This window comes from Fulmarus glacialis, unplaced genomic scaffold (assembly GCF_000690835.1).
Source record: "Fulmarus glacialis isolate BGI_N327 unplaced genomic scaffold, ASM69083v1 scaffold30951, whole genome shotgun sequence".
NCBI lineage: Eukaryota > Metazoa > Chordata > Aves > Procellariiformes > Procellariidae > Fulmarus > Fulmarus glacialis.
In genome coordinates, this window is record NW_009193928.1 from 1 (window position 1) to 694 (window position 694).

General features: G+C 55.2%; 1 protein-coding gene across 1 annotated transcript in view; it reads left to right on the top strand.

Moving 5' to 3' along the window:
* Window positions 1–7: 7 nt before the first annotated feature.
* The window catches only part of LOC104083939 (ADP/ATP translocase 1-like), a gene marked incomplete at its 5' end in the record, with an annotated part of 2,434 nt that continues 1,747 nt past the window's right edge, over window positions 8–694 (top strand). The window contains one exon of the mRNA XM_009587612.1: window positions 8–548. Coding sequence (XP_009585907.1) covers window positions 8–548 — 541 coding nt within the window. The remainder of the gene's footprint in view (window positions 549–694) is intronic.

Consider the following 694-nt stretch of genomic DNA (forward strand, 5'->3'; position numbering starts at 1 on the left):
GGTCACCCCTGCAGTGTCTCTCTCTCTACCCTCCCACCCTTCCTCCTTCTCCTCCGTACAGGTCCAGCATGCCAGCAAACAGATCACGGCGGAGAAGCAGTACAAGGGCATCATCGACTGCATAGTCCGCATCCCCAAGGAGCAAGGCATTATCTCCTTCTGGAGAGGCAACCTGGCCAATGTCATCCGGTACTTCCCCACCCAGGCCCTCAACTTCGCCTTCAAGGACAAGTACAAGCAGATCTTCTTGGGGGGAGTGGACAGGCACAAGCAGTTCTGGCGCTACTTTGCGGGGAACCTGGCGTCCGGGGGTGCCGCGGGAGCCACCTCCCTCTGCTTTGTCTACCCGCTGGATTTCGCCAGGACCCGGCTGGCGGCTGATGTGGGCAAAGGAGCCACCGAGAGGGAGTTCACTGGGCTGGGTGACTGCATCATCAAGATCTTCAAGTCTGATGGCTTGAAGGGCCTGTACCAAGGATTCAGTGTGTCTGTTCAGGGCATCATCATCTACAGAGCAGCCTATTTTGGGGTTTACGACACAGCCAAAGGTAAGAAGTGCATGGAGAAGTGACTGCAAGGGAAGATCTATCCAATAAAGGCACTTGGCAGTACAAGGACAAGCAGAGCTTGGCTTAGCACCAGTTCAGGGTGGTAGTGCTAGAATATGCACAGGTGTTTCTGAAATGCATTCCTG